General features: G+C 45.4%; 1 protein-coding gene across 1 annotated transcript in view; it reads right to left on the bottom strand.

Moving 5' to 3' along the window:
• Nucleotides 1-25,964, bottom strand: part of ERI3 (ERI1 exoribonuclease family member 3) — a 330,943-nt gene that overhangs the window by 257,477 nt on the left and 47,502 nt on the right. Inside the window, exon 3 of the mRNA XM_054981809.1 lies at nucleotides 15,676-15,792. Coding sequence (XP_054837784.1) covers nucleotides 15,676-15,792 — 117 coding nt within the window. The remainder of the gene's footprint in view (nucleotides 1-15,675; nucleotides 15,793-25,964) is intronic.

Genomic DNA, 25,964 nt, shown 5'->3' with positions numbered 1-25,964 from the left:
ATTACAGTTACAGTTATTCTAAGTCCACTAACTTTAATGAGTTTATAAGGGTATAACTGCCTAAGATTGCAGTGCTATTTACTGATGATGATTTTAGAGGGAGACTGAAGTGGCATGGACCCAGTTATATATGTTGGGATCCTAACACACACACACACACACCACTCAATGGACAGGTGAAAATCACATATATGCTCCTGTTGGGGAGGGCAAAGAGATTTCCTCGTGGTGGCAGCACCTCACACTATACACAGTGTATATACAAGTGAGGGGCTTGAGGGGGTAGGTAAGTGGGGCTGCCTGAGAAAGAGGAACTGCACTTGTATGCAAGCAGAGAGGCTACAGGATTTTGGATCCCACCACAGAGAACAGCTACAGCCTGAGTTAAACCTTGACTAATTTTCTTTGGTTCTAGGAGCCACCCAAAAATTTAGGAACAAGACTTTTTTTTATCCTTCGGGGTATCATATTTTAATGACATTTTCTAATTATTGCTGCCACAAAACCTAATCCTTACCTCTTCATTTTCTCATAATTTTATTAAAACGTTATAGTATATAAATAATTATAGAGGCAACCCTGACTGTCATACTCCAAGAAAAAGGTAGTGTCTAATCCTAGCCTAATTTAAATCTCATTTCTCATGATGCCATTATTGCTTTAAAAGGCTCCATTTAATTGGCACCAATACAGAAAGCAACTGGTTAAGAAATAAATTCATCCACCACGATCAAACAGTGTAAAGTTTATATATAAACAAGCAATGACAAGAACTTCACACGCATTTATTTTTGTCATACAACAAAACATTCTGATGTAAAATAATAAGCTTTGACTTTCAGCCTTTTTTGCTCAATCTTGGCCAATTCTCATTATAACCTCCATTCCACATAGCTTTTGCCTACACAGCTCTCACCATCTTAAACATAGCCCTCCTAATGATCAAACAGGACTCCTTCCTTCTTTTTTCATCACTGGAAAAACTGGCTAGAACCAACCGTTTGTACCTCCACTGCTGAGACATGCTACAATAAAATCATTGCTGAAAATACTAAGAGCCATAATGAAATTTCCTGGCGCTATAGCAACCTGACACCTGGGATTTGTCAAGGCTTGCCCTAAGCATTCATTTATATAAGTAATTTGTAAATGGTTTTTGGTATCACTTTTTGTCACACCCACCAAATAAGGCTTCCTTCTCCATTTTGAAAAATTTGAGGACTTTCCTACACAATGCTGAGTGGAGGATTGTCAATCACACAAAGAATGACTTGTACTTTCCCCTTAGCTCACTTATACATCACATTGATAACAGCCCACAAGTTGAAACAGAGAGGATAACCTTGCTGAGAACACAATATATGTACCCCAGTGTTCCTGTTTCTCCCCACTCTCCTTGCTTCCAACACATGGTGTAATAAAATTTATCCTACCAACCACCTCCAAGACCTAATAATCTTGTAAACTTCTTCCTTTCATACACAAAGTTTCTTGAGTAAATAACAAGACCCTGCCAATACAAGTTTTATTGTAGGGGGAAAGATGCCTATCACTGAGTCCCCTGCATAATACTTGTTCTAACTTCTGGGCTAGTCTGCCACTCTTGCATCAGCTTCTTGACAAGATCAACACCTATTACACCTAGACAGTTAATTATCTATAAAAGGCAAGCTGTTTAACCAACTCAATACACTTCTAGTCTGTGACCTGTAGACTTCAACAGGAAACCCCTACTATGAAGTCAAGACAAAGGGAAAGGTTAGTTTTCTTCAAGGTCCAAACATTAAAAAGTTAAACAACGGTATGGAAGAAATCCTATCTAGTTGTGCATTATCTTGTGCAAGATGCCAGTTGAAATGCAGCAAAAGAAACTTCAAACTGTGTGTATGCACATATGCTGTCAAGTCGCTTCCAACTCATGGTGTCCCTATGAATTAATGATCTTCAAAACGTCCCATGATTAAGAGCCTTACTTGGGTTTTGCAAACTCAAAGTTGAGGCTTCCTTTATTGTCAAGGCATCTTATTTTGGGTCTTCTTTTCCTACAGGCTTCCACTTTTCCTAGGAAAATCAAAAAGAGTCCAGTAGCACCTTTAAGACTAACCAATTTTATTGTAGCATAAGCTTTCGAGAATCAAGTTCTCTTCGTCAGATGCATGGTACAGAAACTGGTCAAATATAGAAGAGGAGGGGGGAGGAGGGGAGGAGAGCGAAGATGCAATTAGGGGGGGAGAGGGAGGATGCAACCAAAACATTCCTTTGCTAGTAAATGTAAACATCTCCTTTTGGTGTGAGGTTTAAAAGGAGTTTGCCGTGTTAGTTTGTAGCAGTAAATAAAATATACTGCATTGGAATTGAATGGTCTAGCTGTTTTACTGCTACAAACTAACACGGCAAACTCCTTTGAAACCTCACACCAAAAGGAGATGTTTACATTTACTAGCAAAGGAATGTTTTGGTTGCATCCTCCCTCTTCCCCCCCCCAATTGCATCTTCGCTCTCCTCCCCTCCTCCCCCCTCCTCTTCTATATTTGACCAGTTTCTGTACCATGCATCTGACGAAGAGAACTTGATTCTCGAATGCTTATGCTACAATAAAATTGGTTAGTCTTAAAGGTGCTACTGGACTCTTTTTGATTTTGCTACCACAGACTAACACGGCTAACTCCTCTGCTCTTTTCCTAGGATTATTGTCTTTTCCAGTGACTCTTGTGACTAAAGTACAAAAGCCTCAGTTTTGTTTTTTTAAGTTTCTATGGAGAATTCAGGCTTGATTTGATCTAGACACTAACAAAAACAAAGGCTATGGGAAAGACTGTAGAAAACCGTTGCCAAGTGGGTCTCCCCAAAAATTTAAACTGTATACAAAATCCAGTAGTGTCTGCTTACTGCTAAATCACTCTTCTAACATCATATATGAATCACAGCCACTAGCAAAAACTATTTTATCTATCACAATGAATACTTTAACCAAAAGAGTCTACTTAAACCAATACACAGTCAATGAATATAGAACTACATGTGGAATTGCATATGTACAAATCAATACAGAACAATGTCTCTCTGTCTACGTCCACAAGTTGTCCGTAATATGTTCTCAACTCCAAAGAACGTTTCAACCTGATAGTAAACATTCAAGATGTAGGGGAAGGTCCTCCTTTAGGTGGGGAAGAAGTAATGAAAGTGCGGTTGTGCTGTGCAAATCCACGTTCTTTCAACCACAGGCTTGTGTGTGCAAAGGAATTCCCTTGCCTCCACAACGGTCAATGCGTTCCAAGTTCCAATCAGCTCCAAGATCCAACCAAGTTCCAATCAGCTACTTCAAAGAGAAATGTTTTGGATTTTTTATTTGAACAGTAGAGAACCTATGGGTCTGAATGGTGAATGGGATTTGTCATGTTTCCTTTAAGAACATAACAGTTAACAGAGGAAAGGATGCATAGGCACCAATATAAGATCAGGAAATACTTAGGGAGCGTACGGAGAGAATTGCCGTCACATTGGCTCCAGACTAGTTCTATGCCTAGAAATGAATTGAAACAGTGAGTATATTGAAATGGCTTTATTGGATTTTGAATAATGTATGATTAGGTACACCTGTTAAAGCCGATGCATGTATTTATTTGTATAACAGCAAAGCCCCTGAGAAAGCTGGATCATGCGAAACAAAAATTGCTAGCGTTTTGTCGGGCTGGGAACAGTGTCCTCCTTGTTACTCCAGGGGAAGATCGCAACTTGGAACGCGTCGACAGTCGTGGAGGCAAGGGAATTCCTTTGCACACTCAAGCCTGTGGTTGAAAGAACGTGGATTTGCACAGCACAACAGCACTTTCGTTACTTCTTCCCCACCTAAAGGAGGACCTTTCCCTACATCTTGAATGTTTACTATCAGGTTGAAACATTCTTTGGAGTTGAGAACATATTACGGACAACTTGTGGACGTAGACAGAGAGACATTGTTCTGTATTGATTTGTACATATGCAATTCCACATGTAGTTCTATATTCATTAACTGTGTATTGGTTTAAGTAGACTGTGTATTGGTTAAAGTATTCATTGTGATAGATAAAATAGTTTTTGCTAGTGGCTGTGATTCATATATGATGTTAGAAGAGTGATTTAGCAGTAAGCAGACACTATTGGATTTTGTATACAGTTCAAATTTTTGGGGAGACCTTGGCAATTGATTTGATCTAGAACCAATTATTCATCTTTTTGGTGGTCTATGGTATCTGCAAAACTCTCCTCCAGCACCACATTTCAAATGAATCAAATTTCTTCCCGTCAGCTTTGTTCACCATCTAACTTTTACATCCATACATATTAATGAGGATTACCACAGAATGAATGATCTTGATCATGGTCCTCCTGAGCAACACCCCCTTACACTTAAGGATCTAGTTCCTTCATGGTTGCCCTTCCTTCTGATTTCTTGGTTGCTGTCTTCATTTTGGTTGATGATTGAGTCAAGGAATAGAAAATATTTAACCATTTCAGTTTCTTCAGTGTAAAACTTAGAAAATTGTATAATTCCTCAGTAGTCATTTTGACTTCTTCACAGTACTTCTTCCTTTAACCTTCATCAATAATTTCGAGTCTTTACTATTTTCTGCAAGTAATCTAGTGTCAACTACATATCAGAAATTGTTAATTTCCATCCACCAATTTTCACTCCACCTTCATCTAAATTTAATCCTGCTTTTCATATGATATATTCTGCATATAGATTGCGAAATAAAATACAGATTGTGAAATAAATTACATTCTTGTCTGACACCTTTGCCAATTGGAAACCATTCTGTTTCCCCATATTTGGTCCTAACACCAGCCTTTTGTCCAAAGTATAGGTTACACATCAAAGCTATCAAATATTGTGGTACACCAATGTCTTTTAAAGCCATCCATAGTTTTTCATGATCCAAAAAGTTGAAATCTTTGCTGTAGTCTATAGAGCACAAACTGATTTTCTTCAGAAATTTCCTAGTATGCTCAGTAACCATAGTACATTAACAATATGATCTCTAGTGTCTCTTCCTTTTCTGAATTCAGCTTGAACATCAGGCATTTCTCAGACCATGTATAGTAAGAGTCTTTGTTGTAAAATGTTGGGTATTTCTTTGTGTTGGAAATTAATGCTATGGTCCAATAGTTGCTGCAATTTTTCATATCCCTGTTTTTCAGAAATGGAATGTAGACTCAGCGTTTCTAGTCTGCGATCATTTTTTTTGGTTTCCGTATTTGTTGGCATATTAAGATTTTGATGGACTCAGTTTCTGTAGCTTTGAATAGCTCTATTGATGAGAGGAATTGGAATGATGACACCCGGGACTGTCATTCCACTGTGATAGCTGTCATTCGATCTCTTATGGATCTTCGGGTTTAACCGAAGCAGGAAAAAATTTCGGAAACTCCTTAATTCCGAAGTGGCAAGCCACTTCGGAATTAAGGTACTTTATTCACTTCAGTATACTCCGTAAATATTCGGAGCATACTGAAGCGAGGGGGGCAATTCCTCCACCCCTACCCGCCACCCCCCTGGGGCAACCCTTCCACCACTCTGGGGAACCCTTCCACCCCCCATCCACTTACCTTACTGGGTGGGAGGGTCAGCTGTGCTGCGGGCTGCTGCTGCCACAGCGGTGGCAGCACAAGGCTGCGATGGCCTGGAGGCTCCAGGCCGTCGCAGCAGCCTCGTGCTGCTGCTGCCGTGGCGATGGAGGTGGCACGAGGCTGCTGTGACGGCCTGGAGGCTCCAGGCCATCACAGCCTCGTGCTGCCGCCGCCACCTAAGCCTCCAGGGCATTGGGGAATGCCAGAGCTGCCTCCTCCGGCCCTTCCTGCCCCTCAAATGGCCGCAGCGCCCTGGCACCACAGCGGCCATTTGAGGGGCAGGAAGGGCCAGAGGAGGCAGCTTTGGCCTTCCCCAACACCCTGAAGGCTCAGGCAGCAGCAACTGCCACCAACAAGGTAGGTGGGGTGGGTGGGTAGGGGTGGGGGTGGGATGATGTTTAAAGGGCCCCGCTGCTGCTTGCAAGCAACGGCGGGCCCTTTAAACTCAGCCCCAAAGCTTTCCGAAGCTTTCCAAAAGCTTCGGAAAGCTTTGATTCTAGATTTCCGAATCGGGGCCAGAATCTTTCTGGATCAGCTCCACTTCAGGTATTTTTACCCAAAGCAAATACCGAAGCGCACAGCCCTACCCCAGAGCAGTTTAGCTGGTTCCAGAGACCATCATTCTATTCTTGGGGCCGTCACTCCAACCTCAGAGCATGATTCTCTAACTCCTTTCCACATTTTTATTACAACTTTTTTATGCTCTAATGTTTTTCAATGGAGCCAATGCAAATCAACAGGCAACAAGGCTCCCATTACATCCAATGGGACTTCATGCCTCTCCCATTGTTTTCAATGGGCATTCTTGTCATTCGTTTTATTACCTCCCTCCAAATCCTTCCTTTTGATACTCAGTGTTCCGCTTCAAAATGAGGTGTTCTCATTGCCAATGTTCCTTCTAAGCTGTGCAGTGTGGTGAGCCAAAAAACTACTTTGTGAGCTGAAACAGCAACTTGCATTAAAGTTTTGAGTGCACCTCCTTTAAAAAAAAAATTACTTCAGTCTGTAAACATACAAAACATACATAATACCGGTCTCATAACTACCAGATTTTTATCCCACCCTTCCTCCAAGAAGCTCAGGACAGGACACATGTGGCTTTTCCCTTGTCCACTTTATAAACCTTGTGAGACTAAGCAGAGCTAGCATGACAGATCCAAGAGCACCCAATGAGCTTTGTGGCAAAGTGAGGATTTGAACCTGTCTCCCCATGATACTACTCTTTCATTCAGAGTGGTACAGCATGAGCAGGATCCTGCTCTTTGAGCAGGATCCACTCTTTCATTCTGCTCTGTCACGGTGTCCTTGGGCCAAGCACAATCTCTCAGACTAACCTACCTCACTGGGTTGTTGATGTGACGATAAAATGGAGGCAGGGAAGAAGATGTAAGCAACTGCTTTGGGTCCCTGTTGGGGACAAAGGACAGGGCCATGGATTTGCAGACAGCAGTTTCATTTATTCACATCACAGTTGTGTGATACAGCCTCCAGCCTGTTTTTATTCCCACAGCGCTGTTATCATAATCACCACATTGTAATATTTTGTAGGAAATATGGTTGTTTTGCTACTGAGAAGCAGCATAATCCTGCCTCTCAGTATCCATGGGTTTGCCATTTGCAGGTATTTCAGAAACACACTTCCCCCATGAATGGCAACAGAAAGGGGGGGATACACCCCCAATAAAGTCCTAGGGAAGTTTCTCCTCACATCCACCTAAAATCTCCTCTCCTGTAAGAAGCCTGTTGGATCTGGCCTCATCCTCTCAATCAGCAGAGGACAAGCCTCAGCCCTCTCTATGCAACAGCTGGTCGGGAATTGGACAGGACCAGGCGCATCTTCCTCATCTGCCTTGCCTTACCTCTTCTGTCTCATGCTGGCAGAGGCCTTGTTTCCCAGACCCACAACCTTGCCCTCCTTTGAACCTTTCCCACATCAAAGACTGCCAGCCTTTCCTTCCATAGGAGCTACTTCCAAGTAACAAAGAGCAACAGAGTTCCACCCCCACTCCCCCAGCACATTACCCGATTTCTTCTGTTTTGGGAACAAACCCGGACAAGGAAGTTCACCAGAAAGAAAGCCATCAGTGAAACAACAGGGAAAAGCCATAAGAGATGGACACCACTCGTTCAAATCCCCAGCAGATCACTTGCAACTCTCTGAGGGCTGCACAAGCCATCTGGCTGCCCCAACCAGCTCCCAGCCCCCAGGAAGATGACAATGCTGCATCTCCAGCTACTCTGCGCTCTCTGGCCAGCAGTGGTGGCTCTCCTGGTCTCAGGCGCAGGGGGGCCTTCCCCGATCCAAGCCGAGGCCATTTCAGCCGCAGGGAGCCAAGCTCAAGCCATGGCCCTCCCACTTGGGGACACGCAAGCCCCACAGAATACAGCCCCCCCCCCCACCATGCAAATAAAAAGCCTGCTGGACAAGGGAGGGCAAAGGTGGCTCTGCACAGTTCCCACAGGGCCCTGGCCCAGGCTTCCCAATATTGAGCAGAAGAGTGGGGCCGGCCAAGAGGAAACACCCCTGTGCTTCAGATGAGAAGCCATATGTAAGAATCTGTGTGCATTTGAGCAGGTGCACACGTTAGCATGAACCTTGCTCACTGACAATCTTATCCATTGCCCAAGTGCAGGCAGGCAAAATGATTGGCAGAATCTCCCTCACACCCCACCTAAACAGACCCAAGTTTTCCCTATGGAAAACATGGGAAAAGGGGAAAGTTTTCCTTTTGCTGTGGGGGCAGGCAGGATTGTTTTTGAAAAGGGATTTCCACTTGAATCAGAAAAAGAGATAACCCTCAAAGGCTATGGAAGCAATCCCAAACAGATTTATTCAGATGTAAGTCCCATGTTACTCAATAGTGCTTACTCTCAGGGAAGTGTCTTTCAATTTGCAGCCTATGATTGAAGACTCCCTTCTAAACATTTCCAAAGCTGATAGGAGGATAGGGGAGGGGTCTCACCTTGCAAGGATCTGATTGGCAGGGAGGCAGAGAATACCATTTCCTGGGTACCTAGAGGATAGGGAGTGGGGAGATGCACGCACGCAGCACACATTGGTCTCATTCCCCCTTCCTAACAACAGAGTTAATTAATAATGTAGGATCTCTCACTTCTTGGGATCTTATTGGCGCTATTCAGGACAACAAGCTGCTGCGCTGCAAGGCAAGCTCTGCTGCTGGAAGGGACAATCCAAAATGAGACACACAAACTTTGGGAAGGAGAGCCTTGTTACAATTTAGTTTCCTGAATTCAGTTCCATGTTCTGGAAGTTGCTTTGATGAACTGAACCAGTGAGTTCTGTGTGTATTTTTGGCTCGTTTTTTCCCATTATGCGCACCCCTAACTAGTACTAGCCCAGCACCACATTCTAGCTCAAGTCTACCCCCGCAAGACAGATTTCTAAAAAGTTACATTGTTTCAGGAATCAAGGACATATCTTCAAGATACATATGCAGAAAATGGAATATAGTATGTAATTAGTTTAATTTTCCACTTATGATTTCCTGTGCTACTATTGCTTTCCCTAATGCAAAGACAGAAAAGGACAACACACTAGACAAGCTTCATGGCAACGTCAACAGCATGGATTTTCCTCTGGCATTTATCTCATACACCATTATATTTCTAGTCTAAGACAGTTTGCTGATTACATAAGCACTTGTCTCTGGCATACCATCAGATAATCGGGCCTAGCTTTTCTGTGCAGAAAAGAGGTCTATAAAGCACACCATTTATAAGCAGAGTTGCAGAGACAGCCTTTTACTGGTATTTAGCAAAATCAGTGTTTTTGCAGAAATATAAATGGAGGGGGTTTGCTGTTACAGCTGTTTAGACAAACACTTATAAGGAATGGAAAATTTGTATTCATTTACCATGAAGATTCATTCTCGGTGGTTTCAGAAGTGGGTCATTCCTGACGTTTGGGAATGTAGCTCCTCCTTTGTATTGCAGGGTCAGCGGACTCTTTCTTGATCCCGGATGGGGAGGGGCTCGTTCCAGTGTCCGTCAGTTCTTTTTCCAGCTATGATCCGCTATACTTAACTTTCCTGACCTGTATCACCCTCCCCACTAATAAATGAAATTTGTCCCTTTTGTCTTCCTTCCTCACCCTTTTTTTTGGGGGGGGGGAGGAATGACCTACTCTCGAAACCACCAAGAATGAATCGTCATGGTAAGTGAATACAAATTTTCCATTCTCCGGTGGTTTGGGAGTGGGTCATTCCTGACTTTTGGGATATCCATAAGCAGTGTACCTTAGGGTGGGAAATGTTCAGACCTATGTTTAGAGAGCATACTGCAAAACTCTCCTCCCAAAGTCTGCGTGCACTGAAGAAAACGTATCAATCCTATAATGCTTGGTGAAGGAATGCACTGATCTCGAAGTGGCCGCTCTGCAAACCATTTCTAGCAAAGGGAAGGATCTGTAAGCTGCCAATGTGGCTGCCCCCCTTAAGGAATGTGCAGTAATCCCTTGTGGAGGTTCCAACCCTCTTGCCTTGTAAACTAGAATAATGCATCTCCTGACCCACCTCCTCAGAGTCAAGGTGGATACACTCTTCTCCAGAGAGGCTTTCTGAAATGACACAAACATTGTCTCCTGACTTTCTCAGTTGCTTAGTCCTCTCCATGTAGAAACTCAGTGCTCTACGCACATCGAGGCAATGCCATTCTTTCTCTTTGTCATGAACTGGATTAGGGCAGAACGAGGGCAGGATTATTTCCTCACTTCTGTGAAAAGCTGAATTGACTTTAGGCATGAAGGCCAAAGAACCACCTTGTCCTTGTGGAATACACACAGTTCTTCATCTACCAAGAGGGTTCTGAGTCCAGATACTCTTCTCGCGTCGTTATACCTATCAGGAGTATGGTTTTGAAGGTCAGCTCTTTAAGTGGAATTGATGCCATCAGTTCAAACAGTGCCTTCGTTAAGGCCTTCAACACAATGTTGAGATTCCAAGTAGGGAATCTATGTATGCTGGGTAGCTTAAGTAGCGTGGTCCCCCTCAGGAATCTTTTAATATGCAAATGCTGAGATAGGGATCCCTTTTTAGTATGACCTCTAATTGCCAAAATGGCTGCTACTTGCCTCTTAAGGGTACTAGGACTGAGACCCTTCTCTAGTCTCTCCTGAAGGAAAAGAAGAATGCCCTTTACTGGAACTGCTATAGGGTCCTTTCCCTTATCTGTACAGCAGTCTTGGCACACTTGCCAGGAATTGTTGTAGCTCCTATTCATGGAGCTCTTCCGTGAGGCCAGCATGGCCTGAATCACTGATTCTGCATATCCCATTCCTTTCAGTTGGTCACTTTCAACTTCCATGAAGCTAGTTTTAGCATAGCCAGTTGAGGTTGTAGCACCCCTCCCTGCGTCGATTGTCCTGTATGGGCAGTCTCCATGGCTCCACAGTCGAGAATCTCATTAGCTCCTGGAACCATGCTCTCCTGGGCCAGAAGAGCACCAATAGTATTACTTCCGCCCTTTGTTGGATGCTTTTCTGTATTGTCCTGTGAAGCAGTTGAATCGGTGGAAAGGCATACAGCAGCTGTTGTGGCCACTCGCAGTTGAGGGCATCCACTGCCCAGGCCTGGGGGTCCCTGCTTCTGGATATGTACCTCAGAACTCGATGATTCTGGTCGCTCGCGAAGAGGTCCAATTCTGGTGTTCCAAATCTCTGACAGGTTTGAACAAATACTGCCTTGCACAACTTCCATTCCGCTTGATCCACTGCTCCCCTGCTTAACCAGTCCACCACTGTATTTTCTTGCCTGGCCAAGTGTATTGCCTTTATCAACCTGAGGTGAGACTCTGACCACTCCAATGTGCTGCAGGCTTTCTTGTGGAGGGACCTGAACCTTGTCCCCCCTTGCCTGTTCACACATGCCTTCGCTGTCGTATTGTCAGTTTGGAGCAGCACATGGCAATTGATCAATAGGTCTTGAAACTCCATCAGCCCATTCCTTATGGCCCTGAGTTCTAGGAGGTTGATGCTCTGGGACCTCTCCTCTTTGTTCCACATGCCCTGAGCCATTCTCCCCATGGTGTGGGCCCCCCATCCCCATTGACTTGTGTCCATCGTTACTACCACTTGCTTTGGTTCTCTGAGTGGAACGTCGAGGGAGAACCTTCCTGGATCCCTCCACCATTCCAACTCTTGCCTCAGAGTCTCTGGAATCCTCACTAGTTTGTGTCCTTTGTTCATAACAGTGTCTTGATACTTCAGGAGAAATCTCTGAAGGGGACGGGTATGAAATCTTGCCCATGGCACTACATCCTGGCAAGATACCATGGACCCCAAGTGTTGTGCCAATGTCATCACTTCCACTCTCTGCTGTATTCTGATATTGTCAACCATGGCTCTGATCTTCTCCTGACTTCCCTGTGACAAGAATACTCTGTCTCTGTTTGTGTCTATATTCACTCCCAGGTCCTCTATTGACTGCAAAGGAAGGAGGGAACTTTTTTCCCTATTATGAATCTGTGGTCCTGAAGACAAAAGTTTGTCAGCTGCACCGCCCTGACAGCTGTTTCTCTCAATGCGGCCTTTATGAGGATGTCCTCCAGCTACAGGAAAAGCGACACGCCCTGAAGCCTCAGGTGTGCTACCAGCGTCACTAGGACCTTTGTGAATACTCTGGCAGAGGACTTCAGTCCGAACAGAAGGACCTGGTACTGGTAATGCCTCCCATCGTAGGCAAATCTCAGGAACCTTTTGTGGGATTTCCGTATTGGAACATGCAAGTAAACCTCTGAGAGATCTATTGATGCCAGGAAATCCCTCTTCTGAATTGCTGAGACTATAGATTTGAGGGTCTCCATCCTGAACTTGTGTGTCCTTACGAATCTGTTCAGCCACTTGAGGTCCACTATGGCTCTCGTGTCCCCGTTCTTCTTTGGGACTGTGAAAAACACCGAGTACACCCCACTGCCTCTGTGTTCCTGTGGTACTGGTTCTCTGGCTTCTATTTTGAGAAGATGTGAGATTGCTCTCAAAATGCGTGTTTGCTTCCCGATTTGTTCCGTGGCACTTGAAGGAAGCGATTGGGGGGGGAGTTCTGAACAAACTCCAATGGGTAGCCTTCACTTACTATGTCTAGTACCCATTTGTCTGTTACAGACTGCTTCCAAACATTTGAGAACCTTTGCAAGCGCCCCCCAATTCTCAGTGCCGTGGGCCCTGTCGGATAGTCACACCGAAGGGGACGTTTTTGATCCTTTTGGTATTGTCCTGACTTCCCGTATGAGAAGGTCCTACTAGAATCCCTAGGCTTAGGTTGCCAGCATCTCTTAGGTGGAGTCCCGAAAGGGCTGAACACTCCTCTTCAGTTTGCTATCCTTTTTCCTTGATGAAAGGACCTTCTTCTTTTCCTTGTCCTCTACTAGAAACCTGTCCAAGGCCTCACCAAAAAGGTTCACTCCTTTAAAGGGGATCCCTGCCACTATGGCCTGTGCTGCCAGGTTGACATCCCAGTTCCTTACCCACGTATTACGTCTGGCTGCCACATTAAACACCATCACTCTAGAGGCCAGCTGTAGGGTATCCAGGGACGCGTCCTCTTTTTCACCTCATCCTTAATGGTCTTGGGAACTTCATTGTCTGCCGCAGTGAGATCCAAAGCCCATGAGAACGTCGCCCTTGCAAACAGCAATCCTGCTAGAGATGCCTTGAGTGATATGGAGGCCACCTCAAAATTCCTGCATAGGGCTTGTTCTATCCTCCTGTCACAAGGATCTTTGGGCATGCCCTCTGCGTCCATTGGCAGTACTGAGGAGGATGCCAAGCTTCTCACTGGATTGTCCACCAGTGGCAAATTGAACTTCTTAGTGGTCTCTGGAGTCAAAGTGTAGAGCTTCTTGAAGACTGCATATGGAGCTTTTGGTTTAGATGGTGTTTCCCATTCCTTCTTAATCAAATTGTAAACTGCTACCAGCATGGGAATGCTTGAGGTCACTGATCTTGGTTTTGGGTTTGCTCTTCCTGCTCCCTCTGGAAACTCTGGCTCTGGCTCTCCATTTTCCTTAGACTTCTGAGACATTTCCAATACTCTCAACACCTTAGGAAGCAATCTATTATAAAGCTCCTGAGGAAAAAGCCTAGTATGCATGGTAGGTGTTCCTCCTCCTCTTCCTCTTCTGATAACTTGCCTTCTTCTTTATCCAAGGAATATTCCTGCTCGTGAGAGTCCTCAGACTGGCTTTCTAACAAGGGACTAGATTCCCTTTCCTCCCTCCTCCTCCTTTTTGATCTTGGAGGGGATTGAGAAGTTACCCCCTTTCTCCCCTTGGGGCCTGCCCATCTTTTAAGGGGCCTTCCCTATCTATCTGGGGACACACGGGGGGTTCTATCTCGAGGCTTGTATTTCAGGAGCTCTCTGAATTCTCTCCTCATTTCTGATCTAAGCCAAGACAGCAGATTAGCCTTGGCGTCCTCGCCTCCCAAGTCTACATCTTGGGTTCCCTCCATCTCCCCCTTTTCAATCCCCCGGGAAGAAGTGGAAGCTGGGGAGGTAGGTAAATCCAGGGCGCACATGGCACTTCCCAAGGCTGGTGGGTCCACAAGGCCTGCTCTAGCTGCCATATTTTCTGCGCCTCCTTCCCGCCAAAATACTACAAAGAGTTAGAGGGAAAAGGCAAAAGAAAACACCATGAGCGTACTGGGGTGGAAAACAGGTGAGAACTCATCGCTCTGTGCCCTTCCTTCCCCTCACCTCAATCAGGTCTTACCGGCTCCAACACTTGATACAGCCGATCCTTGCTGTGCTGGAAGATGCAAAGACGTGCAATCTCTGCTCTTCCGTGCACTACTGAAGGCCGCCGCCATCTCTATTGCACCCTTTCAACTCCTGCCGACACTCAGGATTAGCAGGGGGGAGGAAAAGGAAGGGTTAACTGCCGAGCCCCATCCTTCTCTTGCAACCTTGCTCCACTGGTTTCTCCCCATTCCAAGACTGCTGGCTCAACCCCTCTTCTTTTCCCACTACCAGGGATGGGGGGGGGGGTTTAAGGAGCCGCTACCCTCCGTGGATCTAGGCACCGCCAAGGTCCGTCGGTCAGGAGCTTTTCCCCTGGCTCCGTTTGTGGTAGCCACAGGAGAGCGGGAGGAGGCTCAGAGACGAGAGCTGCGCCAATCTTCCCTGACGCTTTCGGTTTCCTTTTCTCTTCCTAGACGCCAGGATTGCTACTCTCTCAGGAGCAAAGTCGGATCCATCCTGCACTAAGGCAGGGCCAGAAAAAATTGAAGGACACTGGAACGAGCCCTTCCCCATCCGGGATCAAGAAAGAGTCAGCTGACCCTGCAATACGAAGGAGGAGCTACGTTCCCAAACGTCAGGAATGACCCACTCCCAAACCACCAGAGAAAGCTGGTTATGTGGCAGAGGTAAAGGACATTGTGGAAGTAAGTGTTAGGAGATGAGAGATTCATTATATGACCCCAAGAGTTAAGTTGCTTGTTGCAGTCACTCATCATACAACTATGGATTTTCTAATTTTTCCAACTTTTTAATGGTAGATTTACAGTACCATCCTAAGTAGAGTTAACCCCTTCTAAGCCCATTTATTTATTTAAAAAATTATACCCCACCTTTCCATGTAGTTCAAGGCAGCTTACAATAACAATTAAAAAAAACATTTCCAGTTAAAACCAAAATAAATTAACAAATCCCAAGCTTTGGCCCCTATAGAATCAGATATTCCCTTGAATAGACCATGTACATATGATAAAACATTATTCTTAAATTTGCTCATAAAATGTAACTGCTAATAGTCTCACTATATTACTGAGAGGACAGGGCATATGATGCTTACTGCACACACTATGAAAAGGAAACATCCAGTGTATGGTGTGTGCTGGTGACAGAGTAGGGTAGGGCTTGTCCATCCATGAAAAAAAAATAATTGGGGCTCCTCAGCTTGCTACAGTTTGAGAATCTGGTGAATTCTAGTTAAAACAAGCACCAAGTTAAGAGAGGTTTCAACAATACCTAGAAGCAACAGCTTGCATTTTAGCTGCTCTGAGAAAGTGACATGCCCCACCAGGTAACCCTCAGCTCCAGGAAAATTTACCTCTGTGCAGAAGGGTGTAAGTTGTGGGTGGACCACTGGCTGAACATACATGTGGAAGGTGGATTCAATCTCCATTGTCCTGCCATTTAGCTTCAGGATGGGGAACTCAATGATCTCCTGGAATAAGAAGATGAAATGTTAATGAATCCAATAAAAAAATCACTATGTTTAATAAACTAGCTGGCCCCACGTCAGACATGAAACAGTAAAACCAAACCAACCACAGACAAGGTACAAGTGTCAACATATTACATAAAAATTTGACATATTCAGAAGAAAAGCCACTTAAAATGGCATGATTAGAACTGAACTGGCTCCAGAACCACAGAATGCTGTCAGCAGCTAAGAGTCAGGGAAAGGGGAGGGGTAACCTTCTCAAATCCCTGAAAGTTTACAAAGTCTGGGATGAAGTAGTAACAAGTAAGAGCTCCAAATGGTTTTCTCCTCCTGTGATTTTTCTTACGCTCCAGCTTGTACTATCTTGTAATTTCAAATGAATCTTTAAGTCAAGCTGCAACTCCAAGAAAATACGTGTAGTTATATAACAACAAGGAGCAGCAATCAGGATGGAGCAATGAGATCACCTCTTCAATCTCTTTGTTTGAAGGATCCTGGAGTTTCTACACAACAGGTAGAGAAATGTAGCTTGCAAAGGTTACAGGTGCCTTCTAAATTCAACTCACAATTCTGGCAAGATTATCTCAGATTTTGTGGGTCAACGCTATCAGTCCTGTTTATTCCTCTAGCACTCACCTACTCACAACACCTTCTTCCCTAGCCTACCAAAAAATAAATTATTTGCAATATATCATAAAACGCTTGAGGTTATTTCTGAACAATATTGCAACTAGGGTTAAAAATTGATGTTGAACAATGGTCTCTGAAGGAAGTTTTTCCCAGTTTACAAGAAACATGCACCAATACCAAAGATTTATGGATCCTTTTCACATGTCACTTGAGGATGCTGAATCACAGCTACAGACCATGTTAACTGACCTATTTTTTCACTGTTGTTGACAAAAAGAAAAAGAATTGCCACTGGTACAATTCTACTGGCTTTTGGATGGTTTATGTCTGCAATTCCAAGTGCTCTTTCATGGAAAAAAGTTCTACTGAAATCAGTGAGGCTTACTGCTAAGTACACGAATTTATAACTAGCGTTTTAAATGTGTAAAGCTAACATAATATGCAGTTTACTCACTGGCAATATATATCTATGAAAGCAATCTTGATCACTGAATTTTAAGTATAATATCAGTTCATAAGACACCAATGATAATATCTCCCAACTGTAATAAGAAACTACCTAAAAGTGCAATCCTAAACAGTTATGCCCTTCAAGCTCACTGAAGTCAATGGATTTAAAAGGGTATAACTGCTCAGGATTGCACGCTAAATGTGTAATCTGAAATGGCATGTCTCAGAACTAGGGAAAGCAGGGAATATTTACCATATTCTGGGGAATCCTATGCAAGTTACCTATGTATTACATATGTTAACAGTGCAATCCTGAGGGGGGGGGGCTGAAAACGCCCTGGAGCCGACTAGGAATTACACTGGCATATCCCGGACTTACGTCAGTGTAACCCTACACGGGTCCAGCAGCCCAGCACCAATCTGCTCGGGTCCTCCGCCAGTGCCTGGCCACAGTGGGCATAACTAGGGCATAAGTCTCTGCACTGGTAGGCAGGTCAAAGTGTGGGGTGTGACTTAGCTGGCTCCCTAAGGGGTTTCGGGCATGGAAACATCCCCAGCTGTGGTGGAATGTTATGCCATGAAAAACAACAGCATAGCCCATAGGCACCCATTGTACAGGAAAAGTTGATCACTCTCCCTGTACCCGGCCCCAACCAAGTGGTCTGGCGGAGCATAGGATGCCGACTACCACAGGGACAAATCTGCTGTACCCCCGTGGCAGACGAGCCAGCTTTCCCCACACCCAATTAGCTCCCCAGGCACCCTACATAACCGCCTGCCAGGGCACCCATAACCCAGGTAAGTGGAGAGGTGCCTACCCAACAGCCCCCTGCCGTGGAGACTTAGAGCGCAAGGTGGGAGAGGGTGCTTGTGGTGGCAAGGTAAGAGCTCACAGGGGAAACTGCGAAATTCAGGGCATGCCTCACACTCACATATGGGAGAAGAGCCATGTCCTGAATGTCTTACTGACAACTACCAACCAAGTTCCCTTGCAGGTTACCCATACCCATAGTCCTGGCTTGGGGAGGGGCAAGGGCACACCAACAGGTAAGAAGGAGCTGGGGAGGCAGCTGGCTTGTCTGCTCACACTGGCCTCCTCTCTCCCCTCACCTGCGACCCCCCCCCAAATGCTGGCTTCTACAGTTGAGGCTCGCTGGGGGGGGGCACAGCTCTGCCCATGAGCTGGCACAGCGTATGCCCGCCACAGTTGCCCAGAGAGCCACATTCAACACAAGGGTTGTTTCAGGGGTGGCTTTCAGCATCCCATGTCAGCAGCCCATGCTCAGACTTCCTCGGCCAAGCTCTTAACTCAGGCAGATAAGAGAGTGCAGCTGAGTGTCAGGTGACTGGGTATTTGCTCTCTTAACTCCCATGCAATGGCAGGTGCACAACCCCATGATTCTCCCCCTCACAGGATGAGGGCTCCAAGCAGCAATGAAGCAGTGGAACATCGAGATGCAGACAAGGAGCACTTTCTTGCCAGAAGGGCATCCATCATCTGGTTGCCAACAGCACCTGTGGAGATGGAGCATCTGGCCACAGCCACTTTCCCAGGACGTGGCAGACTTGACTGTGGCTTGTGTGAGGCCAGGCGTGTCACCACACATGTCTCCATTTCCCTTTCAGGCAGGGAGTCACAACCCATCAGGGGGGCCAAGGAAAATAGCTTTTCCAGCCCCCTGTAATCCTCCTCGACTGCCATTTAAGCCAGCCCCAGGAGCAGTTTTTCAGGCAGCCCATGAGTCAACCCCACTTCTGACAAAATAGCAAGAGGAATGGCTCTTCTGGCCCTAAGTGCCATGTTAACAGACACAGCTCCCTACTTGAGCAAGGGAAATTGGTAACACACGTCCAGACATCCTCTTCACTTTTGGTAGTTCAATAAAGTCTGTGTCGAACAACAACTCCCTCCCTGACTGTTTGCTTGCCTATGCATGACATAGGCACTTCCTCATAGGGCTACCCTTTCACACATCCCAGAGAATGGTCTCTGACTGTCGGCTAGTACGGATGGGATGAACCTGAAGAAGCTCCAGGTTGCCTCACTGCATTTGTGTGGCTCTGCTGCCAAAAGGAGCAGATGTCTAAGTGGAACCTTGGAGACTCCAGCTTCTCTTCCCTCCTTCCCTCCCCTCTCTCACATTCACTGCAGGTAGTGGGGTGGGACTTGGAGTGCTGCCAGTGTATATCTAGCAGGGGAGGCACCGCGCAGGGTGAGAGATGGCGAGTCAGTCGCCTTGAAAGAACTGCCCCCCCCTTCACCAATCCCGGACGGATGGTCGGGGGTGGCGGCAATACTCATTTGAGAGTCTTTCACCTTCAGGCCAGTCCCTGCACCAAAGATCTCTGGCACTGATTGTGTTGGCCTGGTGTGGGATGCTGAGGAGACTTTGGCTATCTACTTGGTGTACCGACCGCCAAGCACACCAGTAGCCGCCAGTCAAATCTGCTGGAGGCGGTGGCAGGTTGAGCTTTGGAACACCCTAGACTTTTAGCCTTGGGTAATTTCAACATCCATGTTGATGATGCCACCTCCTCATATGCTTCGAACCTAATGTCATCCATGGCAGCACTAGGACTCTCCCAGTTTGTTTCAGCTCCCACACATCAAGCAGGCCACATACTAGATTTGATCTTTGGGATGGGGATTCAGGTGGTCCTTGAGGCTGTCGAAGCAGTGATATGGTCGGACCACTCTGTCCTGACAGCTCCTTTGGGTACTCCAGCCCCCTCCTGCATAGGCGGTAAGCTAATTTATGCTTGCCCGCAGAGACTAATGGATCCAGTTGGTTTTCAGAATGCTCTGTGGGATCCAATGCCCCCTGGCAGCTCATTGGATGAGCTGGTGGGAGACTGGCATGACCGTCTCTCTGAAGCCATCGATGTTATCACCCCACCCCACCCCGGTCGCCATCTCCACTCCTGTAACAGACTGGCCCCCTAATATACAGAGGAGCTACGTTGGATGAAGCTGAAACTGCTTGAGCAAGTGGGGCGGCGGAGTTGGGATGAAGAGGCGAGATCATTTTATAGAGCGTTTATGAAAACTTATGAGATGTCTGTGAAGGCAGCAAAGAAGGATTTCTATGCTGCCTCCATAGCATCTACAAGCTCATGCCCAGCAAAACTGTGCAAAGTAGTTCAGTCCTTGGTCTCCCTTACTCAAATTAAAAATTCGGTCATTAGCTGTGAGGCTTTTGGGAGCTTTTCTGCAGATAAAATCTTGTCCCTCCATCGTGACCTGCCAGCCACGGTTGATACAGTAAGGGAACTGGAAGCCCCTTGGCCATCTTCTGGTCCTTTTCTGGATCACTTCAACTTGGTTTCCCAGAAGTAGGTTGACAGGATCCTGCAGCTGGTGAGGCCCACCGCGTGCTTCCTGGACCTCTGCCCTTCTTGGCTGGTGAAAGCCAGCACTGGTAGGCTGAGGGCACCATTGGAGATCATTATTAATCTTTCATTGAGCTCTGGGGGTTTTCCCAGGGCACTTAAGCAAGCCACGGTGAAGCCTCTTCTGAAAAAACTATCTCTGGACCCCACCGACCCATCCAGTTACCATCCAGTTTCGAACCTCCCGTTTCTGGGGAAGGTGATTGAGCTGGCAGTGGCGGAACAACTGCAGTCTTTCCTGGAGGACTCCTCCATCTTGGACCCATTCCAGTTCAGTTTCCACCAGGGCCATGGGATGGAGACAGTGCTGGTCGCCCTGACAGACAAACTCCATAGCCACCTGGATCAGGGTGGGTTGGCGCTGCTAGTTTTGTTAGATCTCTCAGCAGTGTTCGACACAGTCGACTATGACCTGTTGACCCACCACCTTGCTGATGTGGGGATTCAAGGGATTGCCTTGCAGTGACTTATCTCTTTACTCCACAGTAGGGAACAGAGAGTTACGCTTGGGGAGAGATTATCCGCACAGCAACCATTGGTGCACAGCATCCCACAAGGGGCGATACTCTCCCCCTTGTTGTTCAATCTTTATATGCACCCCCTCGCTCAGTTGGTATCGCGTTTCGGACTGGGTCGTCATCAATATCTGGATGACACCCAGTTGTATCTGTTGATGGATGGATGACCTGGCTCTGCTCCAGACGTCCCGGTGAGCGCTTTAGAGGCTGTGTCTGGATGGGTAAAGCAAAGCCGGCTGAGGTTGAATCCGGCGAAGACAGAGGTCCTGTACTTGGGCTGTGGGCTGCTGGATTTGGGAATCCGGCTCCCAGCCTTTGATGGGGCACCACGTGCCTGTTCCATCCATCCGGAGTCTCATAGTGACACTGGACTCTTCCCTATCAATGGAATGCCAGGTCACGGCAGTTGCCCAGTCTGCATTCTTTCACCTTTGGCAGGCCAGGCAGCTTGCACCCTATCTGTCGACTCATGACCTAGCTACAATAATCCATGCAGTGTTCACCTCCAAACTAGACTACTGTAACTCGCTCTATGCAGGGCTTCCCCTGGGTCTGACCTGGAAATTGCAGCGGGTCCAGAACACTGCTGCATTTGTCCTGGTAGGTATACCATACAGGGCACACATTACTCCTTGCAGTAGCTGCACTGGCTCCCCATGGAGGTCCGGATCAAATTCAAGGTTGATGGCGGGATGTGGGGAGGGGTGTGGAAACACGTCCTGGGGTCTCTGGGGCTCCTCACCCCCAAGGTCAGACTTTTGTCATTTGCGGGGGCAGGGATAGAGTTCAGGAACCTTACACTGTGGAGAGGATCACAGCCTCCCAAAACAGTTTATCTGGTCACAGAGGCCATCGTTCCACTTTGGGCCATCATCCCAGCACCAGAGCACGGTTCCTGAGGTTCACCTCGCATTCAATGCAGTGATACACTGCAAGTTGATGGGCATTCGTGGCTGCCATTATATTCAATGGGCCTTCCAGCCTCTCCTGTTGTTTCCAGTGGGCATTCTTGTCATTTATTTCAGACACACACTTGCCAGTAAGAAGCTGGTTTTCCAAGACTTGGGGGGCTGATTGCAAGTGCCAGAGGCTGCATGCTGCAGCCCTTGCCGGGTCCCACTGCCTTTCTGGTTTTACTTTTCAAGGTGTATGTTTCTCAGAGTAGCAGTGTAGGGGTGGGGTTGCAAATGAGCTGTGCTTCAGCTGCCCAACTGGCCCTTGTCAGAGATGGGGGTTGGGTAAGCAGCTGGGCAGGCACTTTGTCCTCACCTTCAATGTAACTTCATGGGGCAGGGCTCCTGTCTAGGCAGGCACCCCTGTTGGGGTGTGGCAAGCCCAATCGCAGGGGTCTTTCTGTTTCTGCAGGGTGGAGAGTAGCATTGGTAGCTGGCAACAGCAAATGAGGCCCAGCCCGCAGACTGGCTACTCCTTTCCCAACACTGTCAACTACAGCCCCCCTGCAATTGCTGGATTCTGCCAGTGTTGCCAGGTCAACTGGCAACACTGAGAATTCTTTCTTGGTTGTGCCTTGCCAGGCTCAACCACTGGCATAGCTCGCCCACAAAAGTCCTTATGGAGTGGACGAGCAGCGCCACAGGTACGGGGCGTCAACAGCACAGCAGGCCTCAGGATTGCACTGCCCATTTGCAAACAAGTTGCAGCTCTCAGATTCCAATGCAACTCCATCAAATTGTACACTTAACTCCACGTGCAAAAATCCAGAAGGCACAGTATATCTGACTTCATTTAAGTCTTGTAACTCTTGCACAAAAAGTCAAGACAACATGGAAAGTCTGTTTCCATTCCATTCCCATCCATAACCATGCATGTAACGTCCATGACTATTTTCTGCGGCAAATATTTTATGCTGACAGAGAAACACTGAGAAAATGTTCAACTATTTGAATAATCAGAAATCAAAAATTTACATAAACTTGTTAATAAAAAGTTTAAGCAAGCCCTGTTACGATGGATCTGGCAATTATTAAAATATACACATGAAATTAAAAAAAAACACAGCAACCAAGGAATACAAGCAATAAAATCCTTTGTTCCTTTCCTCCCCTCTCCACCTCCTCCCGAGTTTAATGTAAGAGAAGTGACAATTTGTTCCGTGTCTTTAAAGGATAATTTGTCTGTGTTATTTAATAGAGAAGCATGATGCTGGGGCTCTGGAGTGCAAATGAGCCTACTGAATGATAGCCAAGCATCGAGCCTCTCAAATCACTTTTGGAGAGAAGAGAGAATGAAAAAAATTGCTTTTTAATATTCAAAAACAGTTTGCAAAATTTAATCAAAGCACAGCAAAAGCTAACATTTTTACCACTTTGACATTTTTATTAGTGCTTCCATAAATTTTTAAAACATGAATAGAATTAGTTTAAAAACAACAACAAAAAACCTGCCTGAAAACATCTGGAAGACAAAAAATCATAGTAAAATAAATAAAAACCTCCGCTGAACAAAATTTGCTTCTGAAGAATCCAACTGCTTCTGCAGAGGGAAGCAAAGCCCTGGCCCAAACTTTGATGCCCAATATGTAATTAATACTTTTGATGTGAGGTAATGAATCAGCAGCACAACAGCATGCATACACCAAAAAATGTTAGTATATCAAATACGTCATTGGAAGAAAAAAAGCACCATGATGGAATCCCATATATACTTCAATTAAAAGCTTTCATGGTGGGGCAGCAGGGTTAAAATAAATTATATTGGTACTATTAGAAACAGAGGGTTCCTATACTACATCCAGCAGAGATTGCTGTCGCAGCAACACTGCCACTTAGCACAGCTCCATCCATGAAACGGGTAGCAGCCACTGCCAACTTTCATTGACGATCATATACTCATGAGAGCAACAATATAGTTCAGGTGTGACCCCTTCTCTAGTTTTCTAACTATTATAGGGGGAGAATCTATTCCATCTAAAATCGAAACAGTTTGTCCTAGCAATATGAAAATTTTCAATGAAATCAAATGGTTGAGTTGCAGCATTTTAAAAAGTTTTGGGTAGAAGCTACCAAAATTGCATGTCACTGTTTCTGGCCACATTTTGCTGGCAGAAGATAGAAATTATTCCCAAAATGCCACGGGGATGCATCTGGTTTTAGTTTGGCAAAAAATTGACTTGTGTTACACAGTATGGACAAGTTATACAATACAGTATACAGTACAGGTCACATGTTGTCGAATCAGAATGGTGGGAGGAGGGAATGTTGGCTGATGTGTGATGGATAAAACTGCAAAAACTCAATTCAAAGCTGAGATTTCCTATAAGCATCAAATCTAATATGAAGGATCTCAAATGAGAAGTAGAGACCATTGAATGTTCAGAGAAATCAGATGAAGAATGTTTGAGTTATAGCGGTTTAAAAATGAGATTATTTTCCTTCACGTAGTTCCTGACGTTTCGCCAGCAGCTGTGACTGGCATCTTCAGTGTCAAACACCGTGGCAATGTTTGTTCCGCCAGTATCTACAGCAACAGATACCAGCTCTATGAAATCAGCACCAGTGCTCACTAACAATGTTAACCAGCCCTGCAATGAAACCACTTCAGTTCATCTCTTACCTATAGGGTTGCCTAAGTTGTTGGTAACTTGATGACACTTTATGCCCATGCACACTAACCTGCAGTTCAAATACTTCAGCACTGCAACAAACCTCTCTCTACTCTGTTGGAGGATATGTGAAATATGAGAAGGAAGGAAAATAGTAAACAATTTCTATCTTGGATGATATCATTGTTATCATCTGGAATGAACAGGTTTGAGAGTTTTAATGAGCTCTTTTGGTTGATGAGTTATATTTTCCTTCTAAGGATCCCACTTAAGGATCAGGGAGAAAAGAAGGCACCTATCAACAAAGTTTGAGAACTAGGGAAAGATATACTATATATTTCTTTTAAAATTGAGATAATTTGTTGTGGATTTTCCGGGCTGTATCGCCGTGGGCTTGGCATTGTAGTTCCTGACATTTCGCCAGCAGCTGTGACTGGCATCTTCAGTGTCAAACACTGAGAGATCTCTGTCTTTCGGTGCTACACCTCTGAAGATGCCAGTCACAGCTGCTGGCGAAATGTCAGGAACTACAATGCCAAGCCCACGGCGATACAGCCCGGAAAATCCACAACAAATTATTTCAATTTTAAAAGAAATATATAGTATATCTTTCCCTAGTTCTCAAACTTTGTTGATAGGTGCCTTCTTTTCTCCCTGATCCTTAAGTGGGATCCTTAGAAGGAAAATATAACTCATCAACCAAAAGAGCTCATTAAAACTCTCAAACCTGTTCATTCCAGATGATAACAATGATATCATCCAAGATAGAAATTGTTTACTATTTTCCTTCCTTCTCATATTTCACATATCCTCCAACAGAGTAGAGAGAGGTTTGTTGCAGTGCTGAAGTATTTGAACTGCAGGTTAGTGTGCATGGGCATAAAGTGTCATCAAGTTACCAACAACTTAGGCAACCCTATAGGTAAGAGATGAACTGAAGTGGTTTACCATAGCCTGCCTCTGCATAGCAACCATGGACTTCCTTGGTGGTCTCCCATCCAAGTATAAACCAGGGCCAACCCTGCTTAGCTTCCGAGAGCTGAGATCAGGCTAGCCTGGGCCATCCAAGTCAGGGCACACATCACTATAATAGCTAATTTCAGTTCCTTCCAACACACTTCAGTCATATTGTTCAAAATCCACAGTTGTAGCCTCTCATTAGTTTATTTTATCAATGAAGTAAAGTATATGGTAGAGCAGGGAAAAGAACAGAAGTGATGAAAGCAAAACATTCAGCTACCTGTGCTACAGCTCAGGAGAGAGTGCATGCGTGCGTGTATAAATGGCTTGTTTTTTAACAGCCTGTTTTTATATTGTGGTTTTTTATCGTGACCCGCCTTGAGCAGGACTCTGAAGAAGCAACAAAGAAATGTTTAAATAAATATACAGAATACCGCTATTTTTTTAAAAAAACTACTCTCATATCCGAATCCATCGCACAAGTACCCTGCCTGTCCTCAATTCTCATATAACTCAAGCAATGCAGCAGCCCTGTCAATGCTAGAGTTTCATTTTAACAATATCAGGCCTGCCTACGTCTCTGTCTAGTCCTCCTCTTAACAGAACAGTTCTATGACCTATTCACGAGCAACATTGCATTAGCGTGCCAAGTAGTCCCATAC

Source organism: Eublepharis macularius, chromosome 5 (assembly GCF_028583425.1).
Source record: "Eublepharis macularius isolate TG4126 chromosome 5, MPM_Emac_v1.0, whole genome shotgun sequence".
In the NCBI taxonomy this organism is placed as follows: Eukaryota; Metazoa; Chordata; class Lepidosauria; order Squamata; family Eublepharidae; genus Eublepharis; species Eublepharis macularius.
The sequence above is the reverse complement of the archived record's forward strand: the minus strand, read 5'-3'. Positions and strand labels throughout refer to the sequence as shown.